The sequence below is a fragment of the Eulemur rufifrons genome, chromosome 8 (genome assembly GCF_041146395.1).
Source record: "Eulemur rufifrons isolate Redbay chromosome 8, OSU_ERuf_1, whole genome shotgun sequence".
Lineage (NCBI taxonomy): Eukaryota > Metazoa > Chordata > Mammalia > Primates > Lemuridae > Eulemur > Eulemur rufifrons.
In genome coordinates, this window is record NC_090990.1 from 108,659,781 (window position 1) to 108,676,948 (window position 17,168).

The window sequence follows — 17,168 nt, forward strand, 5'->3', positions numbered from 1 at the left end:
GTCTGAATGTCCCACTCAAGAGACACGGGCTGGCTTAATGGATGAAAAAATACAACCTCAGTATCAGCTGTCTCTAGGAAACACAACCTCTCCACAAGGAATCATAAAGACTCAAGGTGAAGGGATGGAAAAAAAATCTTTCATGCAAATGGAAACCAAGAAAGCAGGTATAGCAATTATCATATCAGAAAAAAAATTGACTTTAAATCAACAATAGTAAAGAAAGACAAAATGGCCATTATGTAATGGTAAAGAGGGCAATTCAACAAGAAGGCATAACAATCCTAAATATTTATGCACCTAAGACAAGAGCACCCAGATTCATAAAGCAAACCCTACTAGATTTAAGCAAAGAGATAAACAGCAGCATTGTAATTGCTGGGGCCTTCAACAACTCCCTGGCAGAACTGGACAGATCACTCAAGCAGAAAATAAACAAACACTGGACTTAAATGGGACTCTAGAACAAATGGGCCTAACAGACATTTATAGAACATTTTACCTAAAAAGTATTAAATACACATTCTTTTCAACAGGACATGAAACATTCTCCAAGACTGATCATATCTTAGGCCAGAAAACATGTCTCAACAAATTAAAAAAAAATAGAAATCATACCATGTATCTTCTGACACCACTCAATTCTACACAAAGTCATGGAAATTAAACAACCTGCTGCTGAACGATTATTGGGTCAATAATAAGGACAGAAATCAAAAGATTCCTCTAACTGAACAAGAGAGGGGACACAAGCTACCAAAATCTGTGGCATTCAGCAAAAGCAGTTCTAAGGGGAAAATTCATAGCCTTAAATGCCTACATCAAAAAGAAAGAAAGACCACAAATTAATAATCTAATGACATGTCTCAAGGAACTAGAAAAGGAAGAGCAAACCAAACCCAAAGCCAGCAGAAGAAAAGAAATAATTAGGGTCAGAGCGTAACTAAAAGAAATGGAAAACAAATAAACAAGACAAAGGAACAATGAAACAAAAAGTTGGTTCTTTGAAAAGATAAACAAAATTGATAGATCTCTTGCTAGATTAACCAGCAACAGAAGAGAAAGGACCCATATAAGCTCAACCAGAAATGAAAAATGAAATATTACAACTGATACGGTAGAAATACAAAATATCATCTGTGAATACTAAATGGGGGAGGAACAGTATCTTTAAAGTGTAGGAAAAAGAATCCATCAAACCAGAATTTTATATAGACTGAAAATATCCTTTAAGTATGAATGTAATATCCTAAAATTTAAATAGAACCACAAAGACCGAGAATAGCCAAGGCCATCCTAAGCAAAAAGAACAAAACTGGAAGAATCACATTACCCGCCTTCAAATTATACAACAGAGCTGTGGTAACCAAAGCAGCATGGTATTGATATAAAAAGATATATAGACCAGAATAGAGAACCCAGAAACAAATCCACACATCTACAGAGAATTTATCTTTGACAAATGTGCCAAGAACATATAGTGGGGAAAAGACAGTCTCTTTAATAAATGGTGCTGGGAAAACTAGATATCTATATGCAGAAGACTGAAACTAGACCCTTAACTCTCACTCAAAACTCAAATATACAAAACTCAAATCAAAATGGATGAAAGACTTAAATCTAAGTCCTGAAACTATGAAAATACTAAAGAAAACACTGGGGAAACATGTCAGGACATTGGTCTGGGTAGTGATTTCTTGAATAATACCCCCAAAGCATAGGCAACCAAAGCAAAATTGGACAAATGGGATCACATCATGCTAAAAAGCTTCTACACAGCAAAGGAAATAATCAATGACGGGAAAAGACAACCCACAGAATGGGAGAAAATATTTGCAAACTACCCATCTGTCAAGAGATTAATAAACAGAATATGTTTAAAATTTGTTAAAAATCAAATAATCCAATTAAAAAATGGGCAAAGGATCCAAATAGCTATTTCTCAAAAGAAGACATACCAATGGCCAACAGATATATGAAAAATTGTCAACATCATCAGTTATCAGAGACATGCAAATCAAAACTACAATGAGATATCATCTCACCCCAGTTAAAATGGCTTTTATCAAAAAGATAGGCAATAACAAATGCTGGCGAGGATATGGAGAAAGGGAACCCTCATATACTGTTGGTGGGAATGTAAATTAGTGCAACCACTATGGAAAATAGTATGGAGGTTCCACAAAAAACTAAAAATACTTTTAGTTCTTTGAGATCCCAGTACTAGGCATTTACCCAAAGGAAAAAAAAGATATTCTATAATAAAGACATCTGCACTAGAATGTTTGTGGCAGCACAATTCACAATTGCAAAGATGTGGAAACGACCCAAGTGTCCATCAATACATGAGTGGGTTAATAAAATGTGGTATACGTATACCATGGAATACTACTCAACTACAAAAAACAATGGTGAACTAGCACCTGTTATATTATCCTGGATAGAGCCGGAGCCCATCCCTCACAGTGAAGTATCACAAGAATGGAAAAACAAGCACCACATGTACTCGCCATGGTACTAACTGATCAACACTAAGGTGCTCACATGGAAGTAATATTCATCGGGTGCCAATTAGGTGGGAGGGGGGCAGTGGGAGTCAGTAAACTAATGGGTGCAGAGTGTACTATATGGGGGAAGGGCATGCTTGTAGCTCTGGCTTGGGTAAGGCAAAGGCATTATATATAACTAAAATGTACTGCCATAATATTCTGAAATTTAAAAATATATAAAAAATAAAAAAACTAAAAACAGAACTATCATATGACCCAGTAATCCCACTAGGGATATATTCCCGTTAGGTATATATTCAAAGGAGGGGGAAATCAGTATATCAAAAAGATATCTGCACTCCCATGTTCATCACAGCATTATTCACAATAGCTAAGATTTGGAATCAACCTAACTGTCCAGTGACAGATGAATGGATAAAGACATTGTGGTACATATAAACAATGGAATATTATACAGCCACCAACAAAATGAAATCCTGCCATGTGCAACAACAGGGACGGAACTGGAGAACATTACATTAAGCAAAATAAGCCAAGCACAGAAAGACAAATCTCACATGTTCTCACTCATATGTGGGAGCTAAATATTAAAAACAGATGATCTCATGGAGACAGAGAGTAAAATCATGGTTACCAACAGCTGGGAAGGGTAGTGGGGAAGGAGGGATAAAGTGGGGATCCCGGTTAATGTGTGCAAAAGTATAGTTAGATTCTACCCAATGAACAATATTTGATAGCACAACAAATTGACTATCATCAAGTTAGGATATACTTTAAATAACTATAAGATAGGAATTGGAATGTTTCTAACACAAAGAAAAGATAAATGCCTGAAGTGATGGCTACCCCAATTACATTGATTTAATTCACACTGTATGCCTGTATCCAAATATCACATGTACCCATAAAGATATACAACCATTATGTACCCATAATAATTTTTTAAAATTTTATTCTAAAATACATTTATCAATGCAACAGAATTCAGGAAAAGAGAAGGAAGAAAAAACCTAAATCAAACTGTATCAGTAATTATCTTAATGGACTAAACTTTCTAACTAAAAAAGATAGATACTGTCAGACTGAATAACAAAAGCAAAATCCAACTGTATGCTGTCTGCAAATGGTGAGGTTGGAAATAAATGGATAAAAAAGACAAACCATGAAAATAGTAAGTATAAGAAGGGTAAAGCAGCTACATTCATATCTGATAAACTTCAAGACAAAAATATTACCAGAAATGAAGAGAGACACATCAGAATGATAAATGGATCAAGTCATCAGAAAGACAAACCATAAATGTGTAAGTATCTAAGAGTAAAGCTTCAAAATGCATGAAACAAAAAATTGACAGAAATAAGAGAGAATAGGCAATTCCACAATTGTACTAGGGATATTTTAACATCTCATTTCAGCAACACATAAAATAATCATACAAAAAAAATGAGGGGAGACACAGATGATCTGAATAACACCATCATCCATCTTAACCTAACTGATATATATAGACCGTTTATACCCAACATCTGTAGAATATACATCTTTTCAAGTGTGTTTACCAACAAAGACTATATGCTCAGCGATAAACAAGCTGTAATGCATTTTTAAAAATTCAAATTATGAACAGTATTTATAATCACAATGAAATTAAACTAGAAATCAAAATAAATACGATATCTAAGAAACCTCCTAAAATTTGGCCACTGAAAAACAATCATAAATAACTAACGTGTCAAAAAAAAAAATCCTAAGAGAAATGAGAAAATATTTTGAACTAAATGATAATGAAAAAACAAAATTTCTAGAATGCAGTCCTTACAGAGAAATTTATGACTTCATAGAAAAACAACAGTTTATAGGGAAGAAAAAAAAGAGAAAGCGCTAAAATCAGTGACTTATGGTTCCAATGTAAGCAGCCAGAAAAAAACCAAAGTAACTCCAAATAACGAAAGGAAAGGAAGTAATAATAAATTTTTAAAAACCAGAAATCAACAAAACAGAAAAAACAAATAGTGAAAATTAACAAAGACAAAAATTACTTTTGAAAACATTTACAAAACTGATAAATGCCTAGACTGATAAGAAGAAAGAAAGAACACAAATTACCAGTATTAGGAATGAAAGGAGGGTTATTACTACAGAATCTAGAAACATGAAAGGTATAAGAAAGTAACATGAACAACTTTAAACCAAATTTGATAATTTAGGTAACATGGAGAAATTTCTTAAAAGTACAATTAACTAAAACTGCCACAAATGAAAATAAAATGTGAATAGTCCCATATATATATATATATATATATAAATAAATTAAATTTGTTATTAAAAACCTTCCCACAAAGAAAATTTCTGACCCAGATGTTTGTATACGTGACTCTATCAAATATTTAAGGAATAAGTAACAATAGTATTACACAAATTATTTCAGAAAAATAATTTTAATAATAACCTCATTTTATGAGACCAGATAACTCATACCAAAACCTGACAAAGGCATTACCAAAAAAAAAAAAAAAAAAAAAACTTCTAACCAATATTTACCAAAAACATAGTTTCAAAGGTATTAGGAAATCAAATACAACAAAATATAAAAAGGATAATACATTATGGGCCAAGGAATACAAAGTTGATTTAACATTTGAAAATCTTACATGTAATTTACCATATTAATAGAATAAAAGTGAAAAACCTTATGATTATACCTCCACAGATGAAGAAAAAGTATCTAGCAATATTCAACACCAATTCATGATTTTTTAAAAAAATCAACTTTTAGTAAAATAGGAAGAGAATTTCCTCAACCTGATAAAGGCAAATGATGAAAACTCTACAACTAACACCACACTTAAAATGTATGTTAAAAGCAGTGTTTAAAAAGCTTTTACATAAATATAGAATATAAAAAAATAGGTGAAGACAATTTTTTAAAAAGTTATAAAAGATATATTTGGATATATAAGAGTTTAATACTTATGAATGACAAATTATTATAAAAAAGACAACCAACCACTAGTAGGACTGGGAGAGAAGAATTAATTCTATAATCTAGAAAGCATTTTACAAATTAATTAGAAAAACACAAAAAAACTGAAGCAACATTTAGGAATAGACAATTCACAAAAAAGCAAATCTAAATGTCCAATAAATTTATGAAAAGGATGCTCAAATTCAGCGGTCAGAAAATACAAAATAAAATAAAATTGTATAACATTTTATAGCCACTAGTCTGTCGAAAATTAAAAAGAACTCGTACCTGCAGACAACTAAGTACTCTTACACATTGTTGGTGGAAATATGATGTACTACAGACTTTTTGAAATATGTTTTGGCAATATCTATTAAATTTAAAAATATATACCCCTTTGATCCAGCAATCCCACCCACACCTGGGAACCTGTCCTACAGAAATAAAAAAGGCATATGCTCTTTGATCTAGCAATCATATTCTTCAGAATCATTTCCAGAAAAATAAAATCCCACTACACAAAGACATATATAACAGATTGCTACCGTAGCAATGTTTGTGGTGGGAAAATGGAAATAAACAAATACTACTGATATGAAAATAAATGAATAAATTATGGTATAACTATCCCACGTCTCCCTATGTAATCATCACAAAGATTGATAAAGAACTTTACTGGATGGCCAGGAATAGTATTTCCAAGAGGTATTACTGAGTAAAAAAGTCAACAAGCAGAAAAGCAAACCATTAAACCAGTAAACCAAATAAACCATTACAAGAAGCTCTGCCAGATATACAGGCTTTTGTTTCTGAATGCTTTATCATACTGTAGAACCTAAATATGCTAGATTGCTAAAATGGGCTGGCTTTCAGGCAGCAGGACTGGGGGAAGATCTATATGCAGGAAGGTCTATGTGCGGGAAACGTGTACACTTTAGCCAAAAAAGGAAAAAAAAAACCTTTAAAACATAGGTAAATGATTATATTTATGATATAAAAACTCAAATAAAATTATGTATTTGTGTAAAAATATACACAGAAACTAAATGAAAATTAATCTTTTAAAATGTTCAAGACATGATCCATGAAAACCTTTCTACTTTAATCTCAATCTTAAATTTGAAGTTTTGTAATTTAAGCTTGATTTTTCAGTTCTTTTCCTCTATGTACCCCCCCCAAAAAAAGACCTCTAGTCTTTATTCTTATGAGAATTAAGTTTTCATTATTATCTAAGAAGGCCATATGACTCTGACAATGATGCTGAAGGAAAAAGAACAAGTATGTACACAACATCACTTGGCCATATCCTTTAGTGGAGGTTGCTCTGGAACTTTAGCCAGTTTTTCCCTCACAAAGGAGGTAATTTGCATTATATATAGTACATGAAATCAGAAAATAGTAAAGTTAGATTTAAAGTTCAGTATTAAATGTTGACTTCTCAGTAAAAATCTAAACTCTATAAAGTTCTTAGAAAGAACCACACGTACTCATAATTAGGAGCTAAATGATGGGCACAAAGAGTTGAAAAGATCATTGGAAACCAAGAAGAGAGGAGTCTGGGAGAGGGGTAAAGGGTCAAAACTTATCTGCTGGGTACAAGGTACACTACTCTAGTGACCGACACATTAAAAGCTCTGACTTAAACATTATACAAGGTATCCATGTAACAAAAACATTAGTACCCCCTTAATATTTTCAAATTTAAAAAAAGAAAAAGAAAGAAATAACTAAAATAGATTAGTTTTTACAAATAAAGTTGTCACAGATTGATACCTCTAGAAAAATAAATGCTCCTAACTTTTATTCTAAAGGGTCTAGGGGCAAGGAGATCAACAGCCAAATTTTCAACTAATTTCCAAACTCCAACATTAAGATGAATAATAAATTTTACTAGAAGAAAAAATGAGCAGCAAAAATTTCAGTCAGCATGTTTAAATGCAAGTTCAAATACACTGACATTATTCAAATTTTAATTGTATGTATTTGTATGATTTATAAATTTGTCCAGAAAAAAAAAATTATATTATTAAGTATGAAATGTCCGATTTCCTTAAGTACTAAGTTTGACAGTTGGTATTTCTGACATTTCACTTTGATACTTCTTGTTTTATTTTTATTATGCAGATATACCCTCGTTCTTTCAAATGCACAGTTTGGCTTGTGATTATCTTTCAAATTTTTTTTTAGAGCAATTTTTGAGAAACCACAGGTAAGTCCAAAATTCGTGTTATTTTCAAATATAAGTTCTATCGTGGAACCAGTGCAGCGCAGACAGGTTGAAATATCAACAAAATGTTTGGGAAGGATGTGGTTAGTGAATGCACAGCACTTCAATGGTTTGAGAAGTTCTGTTCTGGTGATTTTAATCTTGTAAATGAGCCACGTGGGCGACCTGAGACCAAAGTGGATAATGAGCTAACAGCTATAGTGGAAGTGAATCCATCTCAACCTATGTGTGAATTAGCAGCAAGGTTTGACGTTACTATTCCAACAATATTGGACCATTTGAAACAAATCAGCAAGGTAAAGAAGTTGGATAGATGGGTTCCACATGAATTAAACAAGCATCAGAAGAGAAATCATCTTGAAGCTTGCCATTCTTTGCTGTCACGACATAAAGGCGAACCATTTCTACACTGTACTGTTACATGTGATGAAAAATGGATTCTTTTTGACAATTGCAAGCATTCGGCACAATGGCTGGATAAAGATGAAGTGCCAAAACACAGTCCAAAACCAAATACATATCAAAAAAAGCTAATGGTGTCTGCTTGGTCATTTGGTGGTCCAGTACTGGTATTATCCACTATAGATTTACAGTGGATGTCTACTGCAACCAATTGGACAAATGATGAGGATGCTTGCTATTGTCTCATCAACAGAGACAAGCCAATCCTCTGGCAAGATAACACTCAACCACATGTTGCACAAACCACACTGCTCAAACTACATAAGCTGGATCTGGAAACTCTTCTGTCATCCACTGCATTTCACCAGACCTTGCACCAACTATCACTTCTTCCAGGCTTTTGACCACTTCTTGCGACCTTTCGTGATTTCATCACCACTCACTCTTCAGGCTTCTTTGGTGCTGGCATAAACCAGCTACCATTAAGGTGGCAAAACTATGTTGATAGTTCAGGCACATATTTTGATTAATTGTAATGCTTCTTGTTTGCGATATAATAAATTAAACTTTTGATTCAAAATTGAACATTTCATATTTAATGACCTAATATTTCATCTAAGTAAAATCCAATGTTTTCTATTAGAATAAAACAGACCGCAAAGAATGATACCTCAGAGTTCACTTTGAACTTCAAAAGTGTAGACACTGCAATAAAAACCCTACAGTCAACATCATGAATTATGTCTTCCCTTATTACTATGAGACATTCAGCAATTGGAAGCCCTAATTTTTAGGCATATTGTTTTCCATTTTCACTTAGAAGATATAAAAAGAGAGGGAAAGTACTTTGAAACCATTACAGCACTAAATGGAAATGAATAAGCAAATAAAAGAAATAAATGTTGTATAACTATACAGGTGAGAAAGAGAAATCTAGACTTAAAGAAACAAGTAGTAGAAATTGTAAGGAAGTTAAGGCAGGTGACCAGTTTCAAAGTAAAGGACATTATTTTAAAAATCAGAAAATGTTTTAAAGAAACATGCTTCTGTGTAAATACAGAGAAAACCAATTTAAGTCTTAAAAAGTATGGTGAGAGTGAATCACTGGAAATTTCTAAGACTTAGGTCAAAAAAAGCAGTTAATTTAATTCTTCCAGAATAGGAATAACCACATAAAATAGAGTTTACCTTTTCAGATTCACCATTGCCCAGGGAATCCCAGTAGGTGTGTTAAAGGCAGGAAGGAGTTTCTCAGCCAATTGCACAGCTTTAATCTTGAATATCTGAAATAAAAACATGAATATTCATAAATTATAGCCATCAATAAGATTTACTTTTTGCTCTCTCTCATAGTATGCATACCACAATGTACTGGGTACATGGAAGCATGGCAGGGCAGGGTCAGCAGGGGGGTGGGGGGGGCATCTCATTGGTACCACAGAGCATACAGCAATCAGAGAAATGTTTACAAACTGGATACTGAGGAAAGCTAGCCAACATGCAAAGCCCTGAAACTACAATTAATTGAAAAGAAAGGACAAGGTCTTAGTGTTGATATAACCTGTATTTTCAGCTGGTAAAAAATCTAAGAAAAAACATTAGGCTATGGAATTTTTATCCAAGATATACAAGTTTAGTTCAAATATTAAAACAGAAGAAAGATGTAACCCAATTTGGATAAAAGCCCTTGAATCACTGTAAACATGCTTGTCTCAATATTTTCCTTCAAGGTTTAACCACATTATAAAAGGAAAGGAAATATTTGAGTTCACATTCCAAGTTTACTTAAGAGAGTTATAAATGTTTCACCTCTCAGTCCCAACTGCTTTTTTGGTATCCAAAATAATAAACTGCCTAAATATCAGTGGTTTCCAAACTTTTTAAATCACATATTATCATCAAGATGTAGATAGCAAAATTTCTACTATTTTCTTAGCATATCCCAATAGATTGGTTTGTGTACTCTATTTTGGAGTCCACTGACTTAGAGACTCTCAACTGAGACTCAGTTATAATGTTCTATTAGGAAAAGTTGCACGCTCTCCGATATGCCTCAAAGCCTATCCCCTCTCAAATGGATTCCAAATTGATTGGTTAAAGTTCTACTTTTGATAAAATATTATTAGATTCCTCTAATAATAATTAGTTGAAGGTCAGGAACAGATCAAAGTTTTGAGATGAGATTACATAAACAAAGCATACCAACATTATTGGGGGTAGAAAATATTAGAGAGGAATATGTGTAAGAAGACAAATATGACATTAAGATGTTCCAAAGTTCCTTTATAAGGCAAAAGCTACTTAGCAAAACTTTTATTTAGATATACTTATGCATCTGCAATTTACCATTTCCTTTAATTCCTCTCTCCTTTAACATAAAAACCCCAAAGAAAAACATAACAATTTAAGGCAAATGTTTTAATAATTTACTCATATTCATCTCATTGATTCAGAAAAGCAAATGTAAAATCAGTTCCCTCTGTATTAACATTTACATGTTAGCAAAGACAAGTTACATTATATAGTAAATACTATTGCTTCTGTTTACAATGAGGATAAAGGGACCAAGTTTCTTATCTCAGAACTAATATTAACATTATGCATATTTTAATCACACATTTTTGTATTATATCTTTGCTACATATAAAATATTAAAAATGATAAAATGACCTACAAAATATAAATTTTTTCTAAATAGAAAGCTTTCTCATTTTAATTCCAGAATTAACCAATAACATATTGTCTAATTTTCAACTTACTACCTTGTATCATTAATAACAGCATACATAATAACTTGTTATAGCAAACAGGTCAAAAAGAAACACTGTCATTGAAAAAACTCTCTTTACGTAGTATACTTATGTTAATTTATTGACAAATATATAAACTTCTTAAATACATTATGGACTTAATATTCCTTATTTTCAGACACATATTTTGGCAGACAACAGCAACAGCTAATTTAAAACAAATTAGTTTTTACCATGTAATGTAGGCAAATAATACAAAATCCAGAAAGTATCAAAGTAAAAAATAAGTCTCTTTTCCAGTTCTGTTCCTCAACTACACAATTCCTTATAATACAACCATCAGCTTTTTCAGTATCTACTAAATATATTGTGCTAAATCAGTTCCATGGTATGCATGGTTCCTAATCATCACATCAAATCTTCATTTCCAAGCCCTCCCAGAAACAGAAATTCTGTTGCAGTTTACAGTCTCTGTCTCTCTCTAACACAGAATCATATATTCTATTCTGAACTTGCTTCTTTCATCTACTGTTATACCTTAGAGATCTTTCCAAATCAGTTCACAAAGGGCTACCATCTTATTCTCCTTAGAGGCTGCAGAATTTCCTCTTGTATGGATGTACCGTAATTTATTTAATTAGTACCCCATTGACGGACATTCATTTCCAAACTATGTGGCTATATAAGGTAAATTCCCAAAGGGGAATTGTTGTATCAATCCGTATATGCATTTATAATTTTGATGAGTTACTGACAATTTGTCCTCCACAAGTTTTACTAATTTATACTCCTACCAGCAATTTACAAGTGGCTGTTTCCCAGTATCTTCATTAACATGAAAGTTATCAAACTTTTGATTGCTACCAATCTGATATTTGAAAAAGATACTCCATTGATACGTTTTTCATTTTTTTATTATGAATGTGGCAGATACTCAAAAACCATTCAAATCCTCTTTCAACATACTTTCATTTATTGCAGAGAATAGAAACCTACATAAAACATTTCCCAGACACCACTCCAACTAAGGGTCTAGATATGACAAGGCACTGCTAAGTATAAATAGATATGAGATCTTTGGAAGGAAGCAGTGAGTGAGCAGAGGCAGTGGTCACATGATGGAAAGCTGCTTGTCTTATAAGCACTGTGATAGAGGTATCTCATTTTTCTGTGTTATCTCTAACGGAAGTTCTAGTGACTGGTCCCTGGCTTTATAAAAACCAGGTGGGCAGTGAATGCAATGGAGTTGGTACTGAATCAGCTACATGGTATGCTTGGGCATTTCTCCTGGTTCCATGGTTCCAACCTGTGTAACAAAAATACCTCATTTCCTGGCCCTCCCAAAGATTCTGCTTGTCAGTACCCTCTGATAATAAATCACTATCTAAAATGGATGCTGTTTTCTACAACTAGGACCCTCGACTGATAAAATGATGAAAGTGAATTGATTATTTACATGTTTAAGAGTCTTAATAGTATTTAAATGAAGATTTTCAAAACATTTCATTTATTTATAAAAAAAACTTTCATGAATTCAGTGTCCATCAAGTAAAATCTCCAAGTTGTTTTTATCAGAAAAAAATACAGATAATGGAACTAGGCTAAAACTGGTCCTAGGCTTAGAAGAATTAGGGAAGAAATTGAGCCTAGGTCTGGAAAAACTGGAAGAAATGGAATTAAACAGATACAATTGTAGCAAGACTATGAAGAGCTTTAAAGCATAAGTAATGAAACTTAAGGTAACACAATGGATAACACAGAACCAATACAGATTCTTGAGGAGGGAAAGGGTATTAGAATCTATGTATGCTTTTGTTTTATTAGATTATCTAAATTATTAATACTAATACTTTTGCAACCTATTCTCAACCTAGCAGTCAATGTGAGAATGTTAAATAGAAGTCAAGAGGTTAGAACTCTCAAATGGCTCCCTATCTCATACAGGATAAAAGCCACAGTCCTTAAAAGGGGGCTTAAAAATCCTTACAAGAGATGAATCTCCATTACCTCTATGACTTCACCCCCTCTTCATGCACTCTGTCCCTCATGCACTCCACCAGCCTCTTTTGCTGTCCTCTGAGAATGCCAGTTATGCTCTCCTTCACTGTCTTTTCATTTGCTGTTCCTTTTGACTAAATGTTCTTGCAAAAGGTATCCTCTCTCTCCCTTATCTCCTTCAGGTCTTTACACAAATGTTACCTCCGCACAGACTCCCTGACCATACTATTTGAAATTTAAAACCTCTTATCCCCCTTTCCTGCTTTATTTTTCTCCTTGGGGCTTACCACTAACACGTACCACTAACTTGTTATTTATAATAAACAAGTCAATTATCTCTTCCCTCTTCCACACCAACTCTACCTCCCTGAGACATGTGATGTTGACATACAAGAGTTTTAAGGACTTTTTAATATTTTTACTAATATGTTTTACAAATATGTTGGGATAATAATCATGATGATAATGACAAACACATATATTAATTCATTTAATCCTCACAACAATCCAGTGAGATAAGTATTATTGTAACCCCCATTTTACAGAGTAGGAAACTGAGATTAAAACGGATAAGTAAAATATTTCCCAAAGCCATACATCTAGTAAGTAGTTAGTCTGAATTTAAACCCAGGCAGTCCAGCTCCAAAGTCCATGCTCTTGACCACATACACACCCATACTCCTACATCTTGCATTATCTAATCTTAATTTGTATAGCCAATAATTAAATTCCTCAAAATATTTGATTAATTTATGTGTATACCTTTTTGTCCTGTATCTTATATCCTCCCTCTTGAATGATAGTTTGGCTAAAATAAAATTCTGGGTTGGCAGCTATTTTATCTCAGCAATTTAAAAATATTGTCTAATGTCTTCTGGCATCGATTGCTGCTGAGAACTATGCTGTCAGCTGTCATTCTTTTGTAGGCAATCAGCCCTTTCTCTTTGGTGGCTTTTAATATTTCTTCATTATTCTTGATATTTTTTTCAAATATTGCTTATTATTTACTCCATTAAACTCATCTGAGACTCATACTAAATACTCTTTGAAACCTCTCCAACTATTTTCCATCTCTCAATTCTTCTTATTTCCTCTTTGACTCTCTATATTGCATTCTGGATGAGTTTTTCAGTATCACCATGAGCAGCAGAATGCTTAAAGGCTAGACAGCTGTTCTGTAGGACCAAGTAAAGGTCCCTGCAAAAGAACAGTTAATATAGAGAGGTAGAAATACATTAACACATACCTCCCACTCAAAATGAGCCTGCAAATAATAATTATAAAACTCATAATGAAATCTAAGATCTTATTCTACAAATAAGCTAACGAGTCAGCCTGCCACAGTTTCATAAATGTTGACAGAAGACACAGATTACTGGGACAGCGATAAAAAGGCTTTATTATTTATGGCAAAGTAGGAGCCAAAGCTTCAAGTTCATTTGCATTGATTGTACATGCCCTCCCTCCATCCCAATCCCACAGTGATGATGCACAAGGCCCATGATGCCTGTAGACAGTGTGTTGCATTAGAGGAGAAGAACACTGAGCTTGGGAAACTTCTTTTACAGTAAGGAAAAACAAGCCTATTTGTCCAGGGTAAGACATTACCTCATTCTATAAACACAACTCTGATGACCTGTGTAAAGAGCAATTAAGGAGTTGCATTCTTGGTGCATCCAGCAAAAGTGTGCAAGGACACTCAGGCTCCACAGTGGATTGTTTTCCTAACCCTTCATCGGAAACAGCAGCAACAGAAGTTCCTTCATGTAGCAGTGGCTGAATCCATTTTGCAGTTTTTCCAGTACTTGCAAAACCAGCTTCATCACCCCCAAAACCCCAGCCCAAAGACATCAGCACCAGCACTAACCTGCCAGCACACCTCATCAGAGGTCTGAGTTTCAGCTCTGCATGCCCTTTCTTCTCAAAGTTTCTAAGTTTTAGTAATTAAAACCTCTTTCTCATATTCCCTCAGCCTCAGCTGCTTCCTGTAAGAGCCACCTCCATGATACCTTTAGAGTACTTTTTTTAGCGTTTACCTAGTTAACAATTTTGTCCCTAGTTTATAACTTGTTATGTTAAATTCCCTGTGTTCAAATAACTAGATGGTTTCTACATCTCTGATAAACAAATAATGTATATTTTGTTATTATTTATAAAATATGCCCTTCTTTTAAAAAACAGGAAAATGAAAAATAAAAGAAAAAATGTTTAAATCATAAAGTTTTTCTTATCTTGAACCAAACACTGTTAATACTTTTATGTATTTCCCTACCCTTTTTTTCTACACAATTAAGTAGCTGGATTTTTATTCTGTCTTTTGCTGACTGTTAATAACACAAGTAACATTTCTAATTTTTACAAAATTGTCTAATTTACCATAACTATTTCCTCTCCTTTCCATGCACTCCTCTACCTATTCAACATGGCTTCTGTTCCCTTCATTTCACTGAAATGGATCTTGCTAAGGAGTAGCCACACATTTGAGCAATAACATTTTCAGTCATTATAGACAGGTTCCTCCTTAAAGTCCCTTGTGTTGAATAATCCTACAATATCCTTGCTTCCTTCACTAGCTCATCCTTCTCTACCTAGCCTTTAATGTTGTATTTCTTGAAACCTGATTCAAGGCTCTATTTATTCTCTTATCTTAAATTGTCTCCCTGGGCAATTTCACATGTGTTTGATTTCAATTATCAGCTACACTGCCACTGATACCAAATTTATATATCTAGTCAATACTTCTCCACTGAGCATCAGATCCATTACATCTTTCTACTACCTATTTTCACCTAAATGCAACAAAGTCCTCTCAAATTTGAAATACTTAAAATGAACTCATGATCTTCCTCCCCTAATCAAGTATTCTTAAAATATTCACTATGTAATAACTGTCCCACCATCAGTCCAGTACCAAAAACCAGAAACCCGGGAGATAGGATCAACTACTTGTCTCATTTCCCCCTCCAAAATATCACCCAATCCTTTTGAATTTATCTCCCAAATCCCTTGAAACCATTTATATCTCTCCTCTCTGCAACCCCATTTTAGTTTAAGTTGCCGTTATTTCTTGGCCAAAATACCGCAAAGGGTAGCTGACTGAAAGAACACACACAGAGACACACACACCCCAAGTTACAACTACCAGTCCTAACTTGCTTTTGTCACTTAATATATCAACCATATTTTTCCTGGTTAAAATATATCAACTTAGTTTTATAGTTGCACAGTAGTCTATATTAATAGACGTGTCGATTCATTCAGTCACTCACTACGGATCAATATTCAGGTCTTTGTTCAAATATTTGCTACTACAAATAGTACTGCAATGAAACATCCTCTTAAGTACATCTAAGTATACCCTTATGTATTCACTCTATTACTTCTGGATAACAGATTCCTAGAAGTGGGTTACCGGGTCAGAGTATTTTAAATTTTAAATGTTTGACATTGCCAAATTATTTTTCAAAAAGGTTGTATCATTTGTGTTCCCACAGCTTTTCACACATTTGTTAAAATTCAAACAATGCATTTACTTACACAGTATACATTAAAGTGGGTGCATTTTTATTATATGTAAAGTAATGTAGAAAATGATGATACAGTTTCGTAAACATATGGGGAAATAAAATGATGTGGTATAAATTAATAGTTTCACAGTAATATGGTGTAATATAAGTGTAAAGTCTGGAGAATCTTAGGGAACAGTGAATAGATCCCTCAGATGATCTCTTTTACAGCTTCTGACCTCTTTAGAAAGTACTCTGTCTACTTTTTATGGAAACTGTCATTCTATCTGTCTGACTGTAGAAACCTCATTCCATCTTTTACCTTAAAGAAGCTGCAAATGCAAGATAATCACTTTTCCAAGCCTCCTCTGCAACTAAGATAGCAAGCAATACTACATTAGTTTGCTACTCAGGGGTGTCCAAATTAGGCTGAAAGGGGAAGTTAGGAACCAGAGTTGGTGAAGAATCCATTCATCGATTCAGCCAGTGGTGATGTCAAGTTCATCTAGTTCCCAGAAATTTTTTTTTTAATAATTTATCCTTTTATCCCACCTCCTAAATAATCCTGTTACTTTTTAATTTAGAAACATTTTTAAATTTCAGTAAAATATAGAGAATAATATAATCAACACCCACATATCCTCTACCCCAAATTAACATGTTCATATTTAATTCAGATCTTTTGCTCTTCAAATAAAACACAACTGATAAAAGTTGAAGTCCACTCTGTTCTTCCCAGAAGCAACATTAGCATGACTTTAATGTGCAGCTTTCCAGCCCATACGTCTATTACATAAATATATAGCCATA

At 33.5% G+C, this 17,168-nt stretch overlaps 1 protein-coding gene across 2 annotated transcripts in view; it reads right to left on the minus strand.

Annotated features, from left to right (window-relative positions):
• MAN1A2 (mannosidase alpha class 1A member 2) overlaps positions 1 to 17,168 on the minus strand; it is a 171,864-nt gene that overhangs the window by 81,862 nt on the left and 72,834 nt on the right. For both annotated transcript variants that reach the window (XM_069480793.1, XM_069480792.1), the window contains exon 6: positions 9,293 to 9,387. In XM_069480793.1, coding sequence (XP_069336894.1) covers positions 9,293 to 9,387 — 95 coding nt within the window. The remainder of the gene's footprint in view (positions 1 to 9,292; positions 9,388 to 17,168) is intronic.